The 16870-nt window shown below is 38.8% G+C and overlaps 1 protein-coding gene across 2 annotated transcripts; it reads left to right on the forward strand.

The window, feature by feature from the left end:
- ANGPTL5 (angiopoietin like 5) lies at positions 1-15246 on the forward strand. 2 transcript variants are annotated; one of them, XM_078059098.1, is made up of 9 exons: positions 1-152; positions 897-1051; positions 2659-2803; positions 4504-4607; positions 5126-5219; positions 7307-7407; positions 9043-9163; positions 11235-11420; positions 14681-15246. In XM_078059098.1, the coding sequence occupies exons 2-9, from the start codon at positions 959-961 to the stop codon at positions 14998-15000; spliced, it is 1164 nt and encodes a 387-aa protein (XP_077915224.1). In that variant the 5' UTR covers positions 1-152; positions 897-958; the 3' UTR covers positions 15001-15246. The 2 variants fall into 2 exon arrangements, with proteins under 2 accessions (XP_077915224.1, XP_077915225.1); XM_078059099.1 differs by having other exon boundaries at positions 14-152; positions 865-1051.
- Positions 15247-16870: the final 1624 nt, after the last annotated feature.

Here is a 16870-nt window from a genome sequence, read left to right on the forward strand (position 1 = left end):
CTGTTTGAAGGTATTAATTCATTAATCAGCATTTCAGTGCCTGCTGTGCCCCAGTCAGCATGATTAGCCCCAGAAACACTATGGTAGTTCTCGGGCCGGGAAAAGGGAGTGGAGAACGTAATACCTGGAACAGGAAGCCAGACTCAGGAAAGGTTTGGATCCTTTTATTTTATTTAATTTTAGTATAGTGAATATTTAGGCATGTTTATATAATGAAGAGAAGGAAGTGTGTAAGGGGTTATTTGGAGACTCATTATAGACATTGATCTATCAGCTCTTAGAGAGTGGTAGTTTTCAATAATAATAGTTACCTGACATTCAGAATTTTTGAAGTTTTAGTAACATAGATGTTACATACAAATCAGAGTCCTAGAAATTTGGCATTTATGTGATTAATATGACCATCCCTGAAAGCTAAATTCAGGGGGAAGCTTACTTTTTACTGAATTAGCTGTCCTGGATATCCACATTGATTAGATTTCTGCTTAGCGTTTTGTAAAAACAATTTTAATATAACCTTCTTTCTACTCCATCATTCATGTCTACTTCCTTACTATTTTTATGCAAACTGGTTTACAATTATTGAGGGATATTTTATCAAAGGTGTTTTTTCCAAGGCCCCCAAAAATCCAACTCATAAACATTAGGTGGGCTTATAAATTCATGCTTTATCTATTTACTTATTTATCTAGCTATTGCCTATATTCTAACAGCAGGCGTGTAGCCATAAAAAAAAGGTTTGTATAACTTAAAAATGACAGGATCTCTATGGGCTACCTTGTTTTTCATATGAAGGGTGTTGTTTCAAACGAGGGCATGGAAACCAGTAAGTATTGGCTTCTGTTTTTGTTGAACACCTTCCAGAAGCTTTCAACTGAAGACTCTATGCACTGTAGTTCTTTCAACAGAGAGCTGACTGATATTTGAAGAAGTTTTTCATTTCTCCAAGAAGAATATAATGTATCTTCCTCAAGCTTCACTTTTATTCTTAAACACAGTTATTTTTATTTGTGGAGAAGTTATACAAGGTAACTGTGTACATCATTCTAAGGTAAGAATTTCAGCAATATTATTTTAGCTAGGAAGTATGGGTATATTGTTTTCAAGATACATATTAAAAGTTTGAAAAGATTAATTGTAGTACCCAATGTAATTATGGAAAGATTAAAGTGTTTATTTAGAATGCTGAGACTCTGCTTAAATGATATTATTTTTAAACTTAGGAAACCATAAATTGAGGATTGTCACTTAACACATTTCTAATGAAAAAAATTTTAAAGAAATTACAGGCCTAGGTTAAAAACTAGCCAGCAACTTTCGGGTTAACTTTGATAATGAAATATCTGATAGGTAATAAGAAAAAATTCACTTGCTGTTTAAAAAAATGAGTATTCTATAAGTGTTTATATTTCAAATACAGTCTTGTGAGTGGTTACCTAGGAAATTAGAAACTTTTATTTAAAACAATGTCAGTGTGACAGCTAATAAAGTATATGCAGTACTCTAAGCAGATGGGGATTTGAATCTGTACATATTCAAATATTGGTTTATAATTTTAAAATATTTTACAATATATTTACCATGGTATCAATACAAATTCAAAGTTCCAAGGTTGAATAAAGAATAAATTTTAGGAGAGCCACACAAATATTAATAATACAATTCTCTAAAATACTAAAAATTTAAAAACTTTATTTATTTAGAGCTGAAAAAATATGGTTGTCACCTAGGTTTTTGAAAACATCAGTATGCCAATTATTACAGGAGGAGAGGGGAAAGAGCAAGAAGTTAAAAATAGGTCAATGTAACAAAATGCCAGGGTCTTTTGGGGGCAAATATCTTTTATAATATGATTAGCTCTTTACCTTTCTCTCAATATCCAGGTCAAAGGGAGGTAAAGCTTGTTACTATTTTCTTTTAATAACATTTATTTAAATCTATGTGACTTCTACCAAAGAATGTTTTTATATCGGAAAACCAGTATTTACCAACAGAAATCAATACATTTGGAACGGCAGCTGTAGTTGGCTTTCCAAGATGACATCTGTTGTTGATTTTGCAAAATTCGTGCTTTTTTACTACTGTCACTGATATCTTTCAAACCAATGAGTACTTGACCTTTCAAATCTGTGAATAGCTTAGTTTCTACAAAAGCAACAAGCCTTCCACACATACCCCCGCCCTCCCGCCCCCAATTCCTAATAGGTTGCTGGCAGAAAGCCCATTTGGCATAGAAGTGTAGATATCTCAGGGAACCTTCCTAGTCCTGGTCAAGGAACTTCAGACTGCCAGATAGATGCTTGGAGGAGGGAAGGCTGGGCGCTGGATCAGACACCGAACGGGCCAAAGTTCAAGGTCAAGGCCACGGAGCCATGTAATGGAAAGTAGACCCTAAATATATCCCTTAGGAATTGGAGAAGAAGAAGGCAGAGCAAAAATATTGAATTAACATATACTTTTTATTCTTACCTAAAACTTACCCATAAGGTTTACTTGTGGAAGTTTAACTAACCAGTTCATTGTTTTCTTTTTTCTAACGATCATCCTTGTGTATGTCCTGAAATTTCATCTTTTCCATGCACTCTTCTTATTTATTATGTATTATGTATAGAACATACCTCATATATTGTTTTCTTATTTCTATTTTTTAATGTAAAGGATTCTCCAGCAGTTAATGTTGTAGAAGACGTATCTAATGCAAAAGATGAGAGTAAAAGTAATGATACTGTTTATAAGGAAGACTGTGAGGAGTCATGTGATGGTAAAATTAAAATTACACGAGAAGAAAAACATTTTATGTGTAGTAAGTATTAAAAATGACCACAATTATAAGGGTATATGATTTATTATTTCTAGGGTATACATAGAAGGAAATAGGCCTTAGCTTTGTTTCGGTCATTTTTTAAAAATTTAAATTCAATTAGCATCATTAGTTTCAGATGTAGTGTTCAATAATTCATCAGTTTCAAGTAGCACCCAGTGCTCATCACATCACATGCCCTCCTTGATGTGTTTGGGTCATTTTATATGTATCTTGATCATCCTAGGCCAGAAGTTTTCTGTGTTTGGCACATGGTAGGTGCTTAGTAAATATTTGGTGAGTGAATGAATGAATCCTTCTTATACACAGCCCTGTGGCATCCGCTGCCCACAGAGGGCAGAGGGCGCTGAGAGCTGTGTTTTATCAATCCACCAACGGCTATTTTTGATCTTCCCTCTGAGCCCCTAGGAAATTGCACCTTAGTTTTGAGGGGGGAGTCCATTAATACTGAATAGCTGCTACAGCAAGTATAATACAAATTCATAGCCAGTTTATGTAGCAAAGCATAAAAACAAATGTTCAAAGTCGATTTTTGTTTAAAACTATTCAGTAACAGTGCAGGAATTTTCATGGTCTATTACATGCACATGGTCGGCAAGATAAAGAAGGGGGATCGGAGAGGGAGGGGGTGATGCTCTAGTCTAGCTCTTACAGGGTGGACATCCTAGGACAAATTACGTGCTTAATTCTATGTGCAACACGAGCACCTCTGGTTTCCCAAGCTGGTGAGTGCCCTGTGGGTACTGTCCCTTAAGACAGATGTCTAAATCCAGGAAGAATCTAACAGAAAGCGAGAGACTGAAAGTGAAAAAGAGGGATGAAGCTGGGTGGGGTCGGTTTTAAGATATCAAGGATTATTAATGTGATTCTGCTGTGAGAGTGAAAATTAGAAATAACCTTTTGAAGAATACTGTGTGCAATACTATGTAGATGCTTTCGTTATAAAGGACATCATCACTATAATTGGTCTGGGAAATACAACATAGTGTATGATTAGTTCCTGATTTGAGGGTTGTGTCGTAGAGAATGTCTTGGGTATAAGAAGTACAGACTGAAATATCCAGGGACACCACGGAAGCCTGCTCTCCGACGATTTGGGTTATCTGTGTTGCTCTGGCAACCCTTCTAAGAATACAATTGCTTTAAAATAAAAAAAATTTTTTCAAAGAAAAACATATAGTAAAAGTTCAATCAGAAACCAACCAACCAAAACTTCGACTAAGACTTACCGTGTATATGTGTGTTTGCTATTTGCTGATATAAAAACATACAGCAGTGATAGAACAAACTAAGAGAAACATTTATTTTGAAAATTAACTTCCATGATATGGATTATTGCCTTTTACTTTCTTATATGGTAAGAATTGAGGACTTCTGGACCTCCTGCTTTTGTATCTCTCATCTTATGAAGTCAGAATTAATATTCAGAATGTTGTGTCTCTGTTACATGAGATTAAATTATTTGGGGGTCATCTAAACTGTTGGAAAGCATAGTTTCATTAAGAAGTGTTACGACAGTTATTTTCTTGGTTAAACAAAAATTATACTAACTGGAGTATTTAGATAGATTGAGATATTATTGTGTCTACATATTTATCCAAAATCATGTAAAATTCATGATTTTTCACTCTATTTTCTCTAACAATCTAATATTTAGCCAACACTTTTTATTATGATTTAAGGAAATTTGCAAAATTCTATTGTTTCCTACACCCGAAGTACCAAAAAGCTGCTAAGAAATATGATGGACGAGCAACAAACTTCCTTGGATTATTTATCCAATCAGGTATGGATCTGTTCCCTGGCGTTGTTACTGCACATATTCATCGATATGGTTGGAGGTACAGCCGTTTCATTTTGCAATGCGGCCACGTCCAGGCGTGTGTGTAGGGCCTGCTCTGTTAGGGGCATCATAGCAAACCTCAGGCAGACACAAAGCTGCTTGGAGCTGGTGCTGGTGAGGTGGTAGGTGTACGGGGACAACTGACTGAAAGACGCAGGCCCTAAGTGGCGCCCACCGGGAGCCCCGCAGTGTGTGAGGGGGAGCTGGAAGGGACAGGTTGGGGGCCTGCAAGGCTGCTCGCTGCCCAGGGGGGCAGGTGGGAGCCACACCTGGAAGGAGTCTGTGCTGTTCCTTTGCAGCCTTGCTGTAGGGGTGAGGGGCGCAGTGCGGGGCGGGGCAGTGGGCATTATTACATACTGCAGAGCTGGGTTTGTGAGAAGCTCGGGGATGCCAGCTACAGAATTCAGGGGAAGGGGTTTTGTTCGAATATAAAGTGCTTAAAGGTGCGCCTGTGTGTTCAGGTTAACGAGCTCATGAACCGGGTTCTCCTTCTGACCACAGAAGTTTTCAGAAAGCACCTGGATCCTTTTCCCCACAGGCCGATTCAGTCACATGGTGAGAACTTTGCTATTTCGGACTTTTCGTACTTGTCTTTAATTGCTTCAGATTTTCCCGGACAACTTGGTGCCTTTAGGGGTTTTGTTTATAAAATAGAGCTCGCTCTTATCTAATGGACTGGAGGAGTCCTACCTGCCACTGGGCAGACTTCAACCCGGACAAGTGTGCTTTCCCAAGTCAGGAAGGTTTTCGAGCATCTGAAGGCCATACTATACCAAATGTACATCCTGGATTTGTTGGAAACCGCACGGTTTTATGTACGTCCTTTCTGGGCTGACCTACATTTTATTCATGATTAATCTTCAGTTAGAAGAAAAGAAGGTTTCAGAGTTCTTTCCACCTGTGGAGTACTTTTGATATGTTCCAAATATTTCAAATTGGAACATAAAATTTGAAAAGAAAAACTTAAGACAGAAATAAAGTGGAATTTAGAGCTTTTTGTATAAAAATACAGTGTAGTAATTCCCAGAGGCCTGGGTTTCTAAGGAAAATACCGTATCATATCTTACAAATGTGAATGAATACCAAAGAGTTCCAAGTAAATAAATATGATTGAGGGCCTAGGGTATGATCTTTCTTCCTTCCGAAGGGAAGGAAATAAACAATTACTGAGAATCTCCTAAGTGTCAGGTGTAAGACAGGCACTTGCGTATGTTATTTTATTTTATATTATTTTATTGTACCTCGTGTAGTTAGGAGCGTGGGCGCTGAGGCCGGACCGCCCGCCTTCCACTAACTCATGCAATTTCCTTATCGGCTGACTGATGATGCACTTACCTCCTACAGTTGTTGCAAGGATTATATGACCAAGTGCGCGAAAAGCTCTTCAAATAGTGCCTGATGCACAGTAAGACAATATAAGGCTGTGCTGTGATGATGATGATCATCAGAGGAGGAATATGCAGCCCAGAAAAATCTAAAGAATGTGCGCACATTTATTTGGATGGTGATAGCGAAGCGTGTATTCCAACCCAGATCGGTCCTTTATTGTGAACTCTTATCATATCTACTTGCGTCCAAGGTTCTAGAAGAATGTCTCTTAGCAATTCAGAACAAAGGCAACAAACCCATTATCTTCTGGAGAAAAAGGGGGAAACAAATAATCTTTAATAGATAATTTTTTGTAGACATTTTCTGCATATGTGTGCTTTATATAATGCCTCACTATGTAATCACCAGAATAACACTATAAAGTAGACAGCATTGTTACAACGATAGAAGAAGAAAAGTGGTTGAGTAACCTAGCTAAGGGTTCTCGGCCGCTAAGGAGTAGGGCTAGGACTAGGACTCTAACACAGGCTTCTGGTTCTGGAGTCAAAGGCTTGCATGTGTTTGTTTCTCTGGGTAATTAACAATGTAAGGGTTGCATTTATTTTATTACATTTATAAAAGATAACACAAAGTGTCTTAGAATAAAATATAATATCCATATCCAAATAATATGCTTACAATCCCCTGGGAAGTGGGGTGCTCTGGAGAAGGTGATCACAGGATGCCACAATTCTAACTCCCGGCCGCAGAACAGGCTCTGGCCTCAAGCATAATTTCTTTTTGGTGAAGAAAGTGATTTTCCCGTCCTCTCCCTTTGGCTCTTGTAACGGTGCTTCCCGACTAGTCTCTGAAGTTTCCAGTAGTCAAGGATGTGTCACCTGTCGTTAATCTACTTATTCATTTGGGTTTCTCCTTCCCATTCATATAGATTTCCTTTACACATTATGCCCCCCAAATAAGCCTAGATTCAGGAAAGAGCATTATTTATTGGGTGAGAGAATGCATAATTATAAAATATATTAAATAAATGTGGATCCCAAATGGAACATTTAAGCAGTATGGAGTACTAATCACTAACAGTGATGATATTAGTAAAGGTTTATTGCAACATGAATTCCTTAATCCCATTTCTTGCGTGTATTTTCTCCTGATTTCTAAAATAGAGATCATTTTTCATTTCTAAGAAGTTAAAATCATCATATTGTTAATGGAAATTATAATTTCAGAGAGCACTGTCAGATCTCTACAGTAAAATGATTAAGGCTTAAATGTGCACTTGAAAATATCCTAACTAACTGGTTTTACTTTTCTAGGTTTAGATTGTACTGATATTAAAGATACCATTGGGTCTGTCACCAGAACTCCAAGTGGTTTATATATAATCTACCCGGAAGGATCTAGTTACCCGTTTGAGGTAAAGTTTTCCCTTATCATATGAAACAGGATAAGCAGCCAATCTACTTAATTAATATTAAAAATTCAATTGTTTTAATATTTTTTTCTTGAAATTTTTAATATAAATGGGTAGAAGTTCCAGTTTCAAAATTTTGGTTTCCTGAAATTCTTTGCCCAAACCACGAACCTGTAAAACAGCTTGAGAGTCTTTCACTTTTCCATTTGAGGTTTCATGTTTATACTCTTTGAAGTAAATCCATTTGGTGTAAGAGCTTATATTATCTTTACAGTAGGCAGAAATATGCATATAAATGCTTGCTTTAATTATCTTGTGGATATTAGAAAGTAGTGGGGTGCTCTGCCTTGGAACTTGCTAAAGAAACTTTGATTTCCCTTCCCATACATGAAGGTGACAGATGGTTTTATGTGATTATATAAGAAATTAATAATTACAAAAAACCTTTCACTAAAGTGTGAGACAGATTGAGAAAAACTTTTTTAAAATTAAAACCATTTTTAAATTGAATAAGATAAATTACCCTCATGTCTATCTTTAGTAGTCCTATGCTATGATTTCTGGAAGAAATTTCTATCAGAAATTACTGTTATTGACAGGATATATATAATATCGTATTATAATATTAACCTAGTAATATTACATATACAATAACATATAAATTATTTATATATAATTTTTTCTGTTCACTCTTTTGTGCGTAAGAAAGTTTATGATGTCACTATCACATCTTATTGATAATCTCATTACACAATAACATAATTTTTCTCCTGAGTAGATACTACCAGTTTCTCATCCTGAAGTTATTAAATTATTTATTTCTAACATTATTTTCTCATCTATTGACAAGATGTCAAAAAATTGGGGTTTAGATGGGAAATAATTTTAAAATTACCTAACTTGCTTCACCTACAGATTCAGAAATGAGCCTGAACATACGAGGAGAGGGAGGGCTTCTGATTTTGTCAAGAGTGGGATGCATAACTACCTTCTCAAGCCATGGGGAGGTGTTTAGGACCTAACTTCCTCCAGGCTGCCTTTCTCCGTGTGCAGGGAGTTTCGGATGGGGACGCTTGCTTGGATTTTCTCCCCATGTCGCTTCCCTGGGTCCCGCCAGCTGTCCTCTTAGGGGCATTCAGAGGTGCAGCTAGGGACACGGGCCCAGGTGGGGCACAGATCACACCGTTCTGTCTGCCAGAGCCCAGTCTGAACACAGGCCTTTCAGGCTTTTGGAGAAAAGAGTAATTGAAGACAGGTACACGGGCATATTTAATGAACACTTTAAAAAATCAGTGTTTTCATTCAAAGGAAAAGTGAATTTGCAGACACCCATGCTGCTACGTCAGTCGGCAGCACTACCTCAACTGAAGAATATCCACGGAGTTGAGGATACGAGGATAGAACACTTACGTATGTAGACGGATTACTGACACGGAGCTGCAATTAGCTTAGCTGCAGGTTTGTCTTAAACAGCATTATTTCTAGAGATTTACATTTGAATGTATGAATAGCATACAACTGCGTTGAAACTCAGTGGAACTGTCTTTGCTTTCTCTGGGCTTAAGGGTGAAGCATGAGCTTTAGGTCAACGAATGAAAGTGATAGTATATGATTTTTATCTTTCTGGGTCTGTCTTAGGTAATGTGTGACATGGATTACCGAGGAGGCGGATGGACCGTGATACAGAAGAGGGTTGACGGGGTCATTGATTTCCAAAGGCTGTGGTGTGATTATCTGGACGGATTTGGCGACCTTTTAGGTCAAATCTTATTTCTCCTCTTTTTTTCTTCTTTTTGGCATGACACCTATGGACTGTTTCTCTGTAGGTCACATCACAAGCAAAAACAGCAAATCCTCTCTCAAATTACTTTCTCTTCATTTGTATTACTTAGAACGAGTGGGTCTTGGGTTGGGATCTGGAAATCCTTATCTTTAGATACGTGTTGAAATGGGGTTGAGTGAAAGTTCTAACCTGGGTAATTATTAAGCATTTACTGTGTAACCAGCAGAATTCTGGTAGATGCTCAACAACTATTTGTAGAATGAAACACTGAATGGGAGGGCAGGGTTGTCACGAACCTTGAAACGCTTGGCGTGTGTGGTTTGTCTCCGCGAATGGAGAACTGAGGTGCACAGCGCTACCAATTCAAATCACGTGACCTGGGAGTAGTATTTTATAAAAATTTGTGAAATCTGTTCACATAATAGCCGCATGACAGCATTACCTTTGCCAGCAAATAGGAATGCCAGTATTTCTGACCACTGCAGAATCTGAACTTTGTTGGAAGTTTTGCAGGCGATTTTGATCATTTTCATGCTGTTATTTTAAGTTACTGTTGTTTTAATTTAAAAGCTTTAACATCCCGTGATAACATCGTCCAAGGATTTAGTAAGCAGGGGTGTTAGTTCTCCTGCTACAATCCCGCCTGCACGCTAATGATTTTAGAAAGCACGGGACATGTAACGAAGTGTTACGAAGGCGGCTGGACAGATGCCCTGTCATGGAGCATGGTTAATATAGTGTACTTTCCCAGCATTACCTCTAATTTTCTGGCAAGTGCTATCTCCTGATTTCAGCAGTCATAGATCTACAGGCTCTGAATTGTCATCCTTCTCCCTTGATGCTTACTTCTACGGGGAAATTATCTGAGTTTTGAGACAAAGCTCTTCAGGCAGGTATATTTCATGTGAACAGACTGTACTTGGTATAGTTTAAAAAATAAACTTGGGATTAAGGAAAATATATTGTTAGTTCAAATTAGGGGCTGGGGAGAGGGGCAAGATGGCGAAGACACTTATAATGGAGTGTCATAGACTGGAGACACCAAGTGGACCCCCTTCCTTCCTGTCTTTTCTTCGGGGTAATTTCCACTTCCACGTGGGCGTGCAGTTAGAGTGCCCCCGTCAGCCCTGAGGGGAACGTGGTGCCCTAGCTAGAGTTTCAACCACGTGAATGCTGTCACTCTGTCCCCCAACTCTCCAACTCTCGGAAGTTTGTTTCCACTAGCCCCGTCCTTCCCTCCGTCATCTCAGGATTCAGCTGGGGGCATGTATGTTAGAGCAGAGGCCGTGCCAAGGTGGGCAGGGGGAGGCCCGAAGCCGCAGTAGAACATGCAAAGAGCATGCAGTCCCAACACTGTTTCCTAATTCATCCCGGAATTCATTTTCATTCATCACATGACATGACATGTTTATTTGTAGGTAGCTGACACACTGCATTCTAACGAAGAAATGCTTGTTCACAGGGCATCATTCTGAAAGACAAAAAAAAATAATTTCAACTGAACATTTTCAGGAAATGTTTCTTTAGGAGCTGCTGATTTGGAGGTTAAAACTCTTAACGTTTATGAGCACACATCATTTTGTTACCTGCCATTATATTTCAACAGCTTCTTTGTTGACATACCTTGAGGTAAATCTTGAAATTTTAGTTAGTCGTTAAATGAATTTTTGAATTTATTTTGGTGAGAGTAAAAATAAAACAGTCTAGTTGCCCCAGTCTGGTGACGTAGAAGGGGGAAGATTACATGTGTGTGTGTGTGGGTGTGTGTATACGTACATAAACATGCTTATATACCTATACACGTGTATGTATGTATGTACACACACATACATACACAAATACGTATGTATCCATATACAAACAATACATATGTATATATTTTGTAAATTAGGCAAACACTGGTAATTTGAGTGAGGGCTATCTAGTCTCTCAAATAATTTATGTGAGCCATTTCAGTGTTAAAAACTAAACACCACCAAACACTCAATAATAAAGGGGGTTATTCTAAGTTGTATTAAAATATGTTAAAAAACTTTTTTTTTAACAGGTGAATTTTGGCTAGGACTAAAAAAGATTTTTTATATAGTAAATCAGAAAAATACCAGTTTTATGCTGTATATTGCATTGGAATCTGAAGATGACACATTTGCTTATGCATCATATGATAACTTTTGGCTAGAAGATGAAACAAGATTTTTTAAGATGCACTTAGGACGGTATTCAGGAAATGCTGGTAAGTTTTTTATTCCCCAAATTATGCAGGATATATTTAAATATATAGCTGACTCAATATTAGGTGAAGATAAAGTAATGCGTTTCTCTTGCTCTAGGACACATAACTGATAACGAATAGATTAGCAATGAGAACACTGAGTTTTGAAGCCCTGCTATGATCATTGAACAATCTCATGATTTTGAAGAGCTTATATTCTTTAAAACTATTTTCCATGTGTAATTGCAATTGACTCTTTAGAAGGAGAGTCTATGGGGCAGGCTGGGAAGGAATTGCTGACATTCTCATGTTATGAGAGGTTGGCATTTAGAAATTGTAGAATGTTAGAGCTGATCTCTGTTCTCACTTTCCAGCTGAAGGAACCTAAGATTAAGGGACTTGCCCACAAGTCCCAGCTCACCACACATGAGCCAGGGCAAGGAGCCAGGTTGATAGAACAGCTAGTTAAGTGGGTATTTTTTTTCACTATACCTTGATTCATCTACTCATTTCCAAATAAATGTAATTTTTAAGAAATTCAAAATACATCATGTTAAATTTATAATTTGATGCTGAAAAATCTTAAATCATGGCACTTGTTTGTTGTGTATATTTACGAGTGAGATATGTTCCCAGTTCTTTAACTGAGTACAATATAGAGGGAGGATAAAGAAAACCAAAACTTGGAATACTGAATACTGACAGAGCTTTGGGCGTTTAAGAGAGGGAGAGAAGGATCCCAACTGATTGCAACTAGAAAATCTTCACGGAAGGGTAGTTTCTAACAAGCAGTTAATGTTAGATTTAATGTGGGAAGGTTTTTTGAAAGTATATACTCTGCAGAGCCGGATTCAGTCAGTTTGGGCCCAGCTACTTCTATCCAAAGATGGAGATGTCAGCATCCTCATAGTTGAGAACCACTAATCTGTACTTGGAGGAAGGGACAGGCCTCTGGCCAATGAATATTGGCAAAGAGAACAGCTTGAGCCAAGACACAGCGGGAGGAAAATGGCTGAGCATGAAGAGGTGTCGGGTATGGTTGGAGTCCCTGATGCCCGAGGGGGTTTAGCCTTGGGATATTAGGTGAAGGTCTGAAATTCCAATCTTGATGTATAGGGAAAATTTTAAAGAGTTACAATATGTGATTTTTAATGCTGCATCTATAAAAGTGGAAAGAACTATCTCAATATGGAACATATTATGTTAGGAAATGTTTGTGTGGGTTTCTCTCTTGGAGTAGGATCTAGAGGATACGATTTATAATGGTGCAAGTGTTTTCACCACAGAGCCCTCAGACTCTGCCCTCAGAAAATACTCTGCATTTCCCCAGTAAGGTTAAGTAACTTTCAACAGATGATCACATAATACAATCAAGATAAAGAAACGTTGTCAGTAGAACATAAAGATAGAAACATAGATAAAACCAGGGGGTTAAGTGTGATCAGGTGCATGGTAGAGGTGAGCTGCAAATTTGATTTTGACCTCAGAGCAAAAATAGAAATATGAAATTTGAACTTTTGAACAACACAGTTGTTCCATGAGGACAAATATTCTTGATTCTAAAACTTGAGAGAGCTTTATTTGGGTTCTCAGAGAAAACAGTGCCGTGTTCTAAGTACACTCTCACAGGAAACATGGCAGTGAGTTTTACTGGGCTAGGTCTTAAAAATAGACTTATGCATTATATTATATTATAGTATTATTTTTTAAGGATTTTATTTGTAAGTCATCTCTACACCCAACGTGGGACTTGAAGCTACAACTCCGAGATCAAGAGTCGCACGCTCCACCGACTAAGCCAGCCAGACGCCCCCTATGCACTATATTTTAAGAATTATTTATTAAATATAACCCAGGGAGGAGCCCATATAACATATACCCGTTCTGGTGGTTGGTCTTTGTCCAGAGAAACTATCTGTGGAGGAATCATATGATTTAGGCAATGTTCCTTAAGTGTTGTCTCTCATCCGAACTTCTGTGTGGGTGCTGACAATTATCTTCTCCCTGCAAATCCCTGCAATGTGGGCATTTTGTTTCCTGTGAAGTGTAGGGTAAGAGGCTTTAATAACAAGCAGAGCTGGGGTATAGGATGGGTCACTACCACTTGGGAAATTCTCCAGGCTCCTCAAAGACCCAAACATTCGGAACATAATGAAACAAATGTGGGCTTTGGATTCCTTAAAGATTTCGCATAACTTCACTTTAAGTCAGTGTTTCAAACAGATTAGCAAAGTTTTTTTTTTTTTTTTTAGAGATGTATTTATTTATTTTAGAGAGACTGAGAGAGAGAGTGTGCGCGTGCGTGTGTGTGTGGGGGGGGTGGGAGGTGGGGAGGTGCAGAGAGAGAATCTCCAGCAGACTCCCCACTGAGTGCGGAGCCCAATGCAGGGCTCGATCTCATGACCCCGAGATCAGGACCTGAGTGAAACCAAGAGTCAGACGCTCAACGGACTGCACCAGCCAGCGCCCCAGATTAGCGAAGTTTACCTGTGGGGTGATCTCATGTAAGGGACTAATTAGAACCTTCTGTTTATACAGTTTTAGTAAAACAGGGCATGGCTTCTGCCCCTGCTACTTACTTACATGGGCTCCTCGGCCAAGATGCTCACTCTGAGGTTTTGGTGACTATCAGGGATGCCATACATGAACATCAGCCATTTAAAAATGGTTTTCCTTCAACTCCTCTCCATGTGTTGTGTGGGGAGCCATGAAGAAAAGGCGCACCTCGGTAGTGTAGCTGATGGCATGCTGGAAGCAACTGGGTGTTTTATACCAACTTCGTGACCCCTAAATAAAACCCAACAACTTGTGCATTTACAGATGGAAGCATCTGAAAGGTGGCAGCAACCTTTCCAGCCAAGCGATGGAGAATGGTAGTGGCATGAACACTTATTCTGTACTCTGTATTATTATTACATAGAAATTCTTCTTTTCCCTAAATTACCAAGTACCATATTACCCTTCCCCAAAGTATGACAGGTTTGTACAGCATCATTTTTGGCCTAAATTATCTGATTCTGTCTACACAGCCAAACTTCCATTTGGATTGTAATTTTACATCAAATATCCGCTTAACGATGCCTATCATGCTGAGGAATTCATTTCCAGGTTCTGCTATATTGCAATCTGGAGGAGAGATTTTAATACGATACCTAGTAGAAAATAACCGAAACCTTAGCTCTAGATGTGAAGCTTTATAACAACAGTTTTGGCAAAGGTCAATTAAATTTACAAAAAGTGCCTTTAAATGTACCCATGTAAAAAAAATCTGTTTTACCCAGGTGATGCTTTCCGGGGCTTCAGAAAAGAAGAAAACCAAAACGCAATGCCTTTCAGCACATCGGATGTGGATAATGATGGGTGTCGCCCCGCATGCCTAGTCCAGGGTCAGTCCGTGAAAAGCTGTAGTCACCTGAGTAACAACACCGGCTGGTGGTTCAGCCAGTGTGGTCTAGCGAACCTAAACGGCATTCATCATTTCCCTGGAAAATTGCTTGCAACTGGAATCCAATGGGGCACATGGACCAAAAACAACGCACCTGTCAGGATTAAATCTGTTTCAATGAAGATTAGAAGAATTTACAATCCATATTTTAAGTAATCTCCTTTTAAATTGTAGTGTGCATTCCACAGTTATTTTTGATAATATAGAAGGGATTTTACATGGTTTCCCCTTTTACTGTTTCAAACAATTTAGCCAAAATTTAACTATAGATGACATCTAGGTGTTAAGGGTTTAATTAGAAATCTTTACTTTTGTAGAGTTTTATAAAACATGGCTCAATGTATGCTTTTAGTACTAAGCACATTAACAATATGTAATAAAATTTGTTGTAAGTAAATTGCACGTTGTCTTCCTGGAGTCTGTTGTCCTTTCAAAGAATTGTCCCTTCTCTTCAAAGAACATGTATTATAGTAGATTGTTAGGAAAATTGAAGGGAACATTATACTTATTTCCATATTCATTAGAAATGGTCAACTCTATAATATACAGATAATTTCTATTGAAGACCATTACAAGGAATAACTGTGCAGATTAATACACACATGGTTTAAATACTTTACTATTTCCAGGTGATTCCACAATATTTTACAGGTAATAAGAGTTCGCTGCACAAAGAAAGTCCTTTTTTCCACATTTTATTCTGGTTAGTAATTTTATTCTTGTTTGTAATAAATGTACTGTACATTTATGTCCTTTTATCCTATATTAAGCCAGTGAGAATGGTAGGGACTTCTTTAAGTGAAGAACAACAGAGAAAGAGCCATTACTCAGCGGTCTAGAGGCAGCTCTTGGAACAAGCCTGTCCCCTCCACTTTTTCCACTAAGTTGGAAAGAGTTGGAACGACAAGTATTCCTTGGGAAAAGAGCAGGGAACATCCTGAGCCAAGGGTCAGTCATTGATCAAAAAGATGAGGGATTATGCTAAGTGAAATAAGTCAAGCAGAGAAAGTCAATTATCATATGGTTTCACTTATTTGTGGAACATAAGGAATAGCATGGAGGGCATTAGGAGAAGAAAGGGAAAAATGAAGGCGGGGGGAATTGGAGGGAGAGATGAACCATGAGAGACTATGGACTCTGAGAAACAAACTGAGGGTTCTAGAGGGGAGGGGGGTGGGGGGATGGGTTAGCCTGGTGATGGGTATTAAGGAGGGCACGTTCTGCATGGAGCACTGGGTGTTATACGCAAACAATGAATCATGGAACACTACATCAGAAACTGATGATGTAATGTATGGTGATTAACATAACATAATAATAAAAACAACATTAAAGAAAAAAAAGACGAGAGAGACAAAAATCAGTATTGAACTGAAAAGTACGTTGTCCAGAGTTAGGGTGATACACTGAGGTAGGAAGAAGACTGAGTTAGAAATACATGCGAGGATGTAGATCAAGGGGAGACATCAGCCCCGGTAGGCTGAGCTTGATCAGAACAGAGAATCTGATCTGAGCTCAGGGATGGGCAAAAATGGCAGGGTCACCACGCAAGATCGCTTTCGCTTTGATCGCCTCTCAAAGCTGTGAACAGATCATATCCAGGATCTGCACAGGGTCAGGTCACACGTGGGGGAACATGGTTCCCCGTGGCCTCCACGCATTTCATGGAGGCACCGTTGAGGGCCTGGGTCTTGGCAGTGGAGGAAGATGTCTACCGGGTCGGAGGAACACAGAACGGCTAAGGGGCAATGGCCCCCAGGAAGCCTTGTGAGAAGCTGCAAAGTATCAAGAGGCCTCAGGCCCCATTGCGAAGGAGAAGGCATATTTTGGTTAATAATCCTGAGCTCAGGGCTCCCAGAAATGAGGCGACCTGAGCCTTGGGAGAAGCTAAGCGATCAGGACAACTGTTCCTTCTTTGCTATCTACTATCCCGACAGCCCACACGCATTCCCAGCAGTGGGCAGAGAAGGCCGGGCTACAGCCTGTGGTCTGAACAGCATCATCGCAGATCATCCTTGCAGGGTCT

The sequence above is a fragment of the Halichoerus grypus genome, chromosome 11 (assembly GCF_964656455.1).
Source record: "Halichoerus grypus chromosome 11, mHalGry1.hap1.1, whole genome shotgun sequence".
In the NCBI taxonomy this organism is placed as follows: Eukaryota; Metazoa; Chordata; class Mammalia; order Carnivora; family Phocidae; genus Halichoerus; species Halichoerus grypus.